The 3607-nt window shown below is 30.3% G+C and overlaps 2 protein-coding genes across 2 annotated transcripts in view; both read left to right on the top strand.

Moving 5' to 3' along the window:
* LOC111614825 overlaps window positions 1-1928 on the top strand; it is a 37138-nt gene extending 35210 nt beyond the window's left edge. Inside the window, exon 8 of the mRNA XM_023356192.1 lies at window positions 1545-1928. Coding sequence (XP_023211960.1) covers window positions 1545-1928 — 384 coding nt within the window. The remainder of the gene's footprint in view (window positions 1-1544) is intronic.
* An 86-nt stretch (window positions 1929-2014) lies between these two features.
* On the top strand, window positions 2015-3406 carry LOC111614823 (cytochrome P450 4C1-like). Its single transcript, XM_023356190.1, has 4 exons — window positions 2015-2569; window positions 2629-2695; window positions 2787-2966; window positions 3031-3406. Exons 1-4 carry the CDS (start codon window positions 2507-2509, stop codon window positions 3186-3188), a joined length of 468 nt encoding a protein of 155 aa, XP_023211958.1. The 5' UTR covers window positions 2015-2506; the 3' UTR covers window positions 3189-3406.
* The last annotated feature ends 201 nt before the right edge of the window (window positions 3407-3607 follow it).

Raw genomic sequence — 3607 nt, 5'->3', positions numbered from 1 at the left:
TTTATTAAAGGTGTAATCGAAAATAATTATGAAACAGTTAACTCGGCGATAAAAATTATAAATAACGTAAAACCTATTTCAAAAGTAGTCATAATTATTTCCTTGTAACTAGAAATTGTCTTTAATTTAAGATTTTTATGAAATCATTGCATTTCATTCATAATTAATTGTTAAAGTAAATAATATTTGTAATTTCGAATTAATTTATAGTTTTTTAACATCTAAAAATTTGTAGTTTTGAATTTGGTCCTTTTATATTTTTATTATGTGAAATGTAATAGGAAGAAATTTTGGATATAAAACAAAAAGTTTTTTAATTAGTGTATATCTTCTCTGTTTATATACACGCAGGAAAGGTATAATTTTGAAAAATTAAAAATGTGTATCTATTGGTGATTTGTAAACATTATTATTATTATGATTATTATATATAATTAAAGCGGGCAAATCGAGTCTTAAAAAAGAGTCGTACCTTACTTTTTCGACTTCATATCGAATTCGGTTTCTCTAATGATTATGTATAATAGTAGATTGTAAATTTATTGGGTTATTATCTGTTTTCAAATTATATTTTTGAGTATTAGTTAATCAAATTCGTTTTATAAACACATTTTAAAGTATTCAAATCAAGTAATGTCTGAGATCATGAACGAAATATTTTGTAATCCGAAATAATTCAAGTCCATAATAACCAAATGCCTGAAAACATCGTAAATATGCGTCGTTATATTACGACATGAATGGTTTGTCGTAAGTCGAGACAATTCAAGCTGGACGATGTGTATTTAGCTTTTTCGTTCGACTAATTACGCAGTTTGTGGACAATTTAACGATCATTTCGTCTATCGATCGAGCACATTTGTGTTAATAGAATTAATCTGATAATATCGAATATGGGGGAAATAAATTTTTAGTTTCATTGAGGAACTGACACTTCGTTTGCAAAGGCGCACATGTATAACAATCTATTCTGTTAACCGTGTTAAAATTATAAACAAAATTGTTATAATAAATTATAAATATTTTAAAATTTTAATAATTTTCTTTTTTGTAAACTCTATGTATTTATGTTAATTTTCATTTATGCTGCTACGTACGGTGTAGTACAATACTAACACTTCACTTCTTTAAAACCAGGCCTAATCTCCAATAATTACGTTTTCCGCGAGAGGTAACAGTTGGAACCTCCTCGGTTCTATTAATATTATTTATTTTCCACTTCTTCCATATATGCCTGTATTTGGGAAGAGGTAAAATGACGCATTTTTTTCTCTCTTTCATTTTATCACCGAAACTTACGCCGGATACAATTGGCGCTATTTGAGAGTTTCTGGGCTGTTTCCTTATTAAAAGAAACAGTAAACTCTCGAAATCAGATCATTGATATTTTATCGTAAATAATTTACTGATTGCAAACGATCCATTTTCACGACCAATCTTTACTGGTAGTTTTGGCTATTCGTGGATGGATATCACTCATTATTCTGACAATCTTAGCCCTTTGCTGAATTCATGAGAGTTAATGGACATGAATAACATTTTAGATCATGCCCTTATTAGCATTAGGATCTCTGCTTGCATCTATGTTAATCACTCTAGGATTGTTAGGCCCTATAATGTTGGGCCTAAGCTGGGAACTCATCACTGACATGCTAAAAGACATCACTGCCCAGAATTTTGTTGTCAGTAACAGGGCTGCAACTGTAAAAGTCGTTGATGACATCATCGATAAAGTTAATCTTGCTTGTGATACTCACATACCCAGGAAATGCAGAGGGAGGCCGCCTGATCCCTGGTGGACTCTTCAACTGACACAGATGAGATTCATCAATAACAATTATCTACACAGATATCAAGTCTGTCATCTGACACTATCTTCATTTGATCCCTGCACATTATTGTACATATCATTATTCGTTCTGTTGTAACATATATCTGTGCAATGTTTATTATTACTATTAGTATTGTCTATTTTATACTACTGTACATGTTATCCTTCTCTCAAGTTATTTATCATATCGGTTGATTTGTATCGGTCATCTCACCATCTGTTCATACCTCTTCTCTATTGTCATACTGTTTGTAAGTTATCTCTCTCTTATTATGTATGTAATTATCTGTGCTTATATATATCTCTGTATTTAACTTGATTATGCTCTGGCAGTATCGGGAGTAAATAAAGATAAAGATAAAGTACGAAGAACTATGTGAACTGCTTACTGCAAGGAATCTGATTGTGCATTGTAAACTGGTATGGCATCAATATGAAAGATGTGCGGCATTCGTGCATTCCTTTTCCTAATTTTAAAGTTTATTATACAGTATTTATTTTACTGCAAATGTCAATTATATAGAAAGCAATTTTACATTTCTTTTCAACGTATTTTAATATCAGGGTTACGATAACACCGCCCACCCTATTTCATGGACTCTTTATTTCTTGGGAAGATTCCACGAAATACAAGAAAAAGTGTATCTAGAATTGCAAGAAATTTTCAAAGATGATATGAATAGAGATATTACGATCGATGACCTGACGAAAATGACGTACTTAGAATGCGTAATTAAGGTAACTTCTTAATTTTTTTAATTCATTCAAGGAATAGTTTTATATATTACAATTTTCAGGAGACGATAAGAATCTATCCTACTTATCCTTTAATTGCAAGAAAAAACCCATCGGAAATGAAAATAGGTAATTTTTGATATTTTGGAATTTGTTTTTCAATAATCATATTTTATATTCGTAATTGACTCGAAGCGTGAAATCGTTGTCATTCAAACAGGTAATTACGTGTTGCCTGCAAATTCGACTCTTATCATAAGTATCTATGGTATTCATCATAATCCTTCTGTTTACGAAAATCCCGAAGTGTTCGATCCAGACCGTTTTCTACCTGAAAACTATAAAAATCTTCATCCTTATGCATTTCTGCCATTTTCTGTCGGTCCACGAAATTGTCTCGGTAAGTGATTAGTGAATAAATACAAAAACAAAAGAATTATGTCATTAAAATAATTTATTTACAGGAAGTAAACTCGCCATGATTACAATGAAAATGGTTTTGGCAAATGTTCTTCGTAATTTTAAAGTTTACTCTTTGGATCCTCTGGATAAAATCTATATCTCATACGCAATTGTGTTGACCCCAATATTTGGTATAAGAATGTGTGTAGAAAAAAGATGAATGTTGTAAGATATTAAATAAGCTGAATATTGCGATAAAATTTATTACAAATTTATATAAACATAGGCCTATATCATATAACCTATAGGCCTACTTGTGCATTTAAAAACTGTATCGAAATAATTCTACCTATTATTAAACTTTACTCATAAATTGTAATTCATATTTTTATAGATAAAAAGTATGAGAATAAAATGTATTATGGTTATTGTTATTAAATCTGCTTCACAATAATACTATTTTATGCTGTTTATTGCATTTGATTTATTTATAACATTGATAATTTCTCATATTTAAGTTTACGTAAATTTAGTGGCGTAGCGTAGTGGTTGCGGCAGGGGCGGCCCGCCCCGGGCGGCACTTTTTAGGGGGCGGCAAAATTTCACAATAAATAATAATAATATCATGTAAAAATTTTA

This window comes from Centruroides sculpturatus, unplaced genomic scaffold (genome assembly GCF_000671375.1).
Source record: "Centruroides sculpturatus isolate CEXI.00-Female unplaced genomic scaffold, Cexi_2.0 scaffold2003, whole genome shotgun sequence".
Classification (NCBI taxonomy): domain Eukaryota; kingdom Metazoa; phylum Arthropoda; class Arachnida; order Scorpiones; family Buthidae; genus Centruroides; species Centruroides sculpturatus.
This window is presented reverse-complemented; position numbering and strand designations above follow the sequence as displayed.

Excerpts from the sequence above, each read along its gene's own strand:
- LOC111614823 (XM_023356190.1), top strand. The coding sequence starts at position 2,507 with ATGAATAGAGATATTACGATCGATGACCTGACGAAAATGACGTACTTA. Across the intron at positions 2,570-2,628 it reads ACTTAGAATGCGTAATTAAG|GAGACGATAAGAATCTATCC; the intron begins GTAACTTCTTAA and ends TACAATTTTCAG. Across the intron at positions 2,967-3,030 it reads CGGTCCACGAAATTGTCTCG|GAAGTAAACTCGCCATGATT; the intron begins GTAAGTGATTAG and ends ATTTATTTACAG.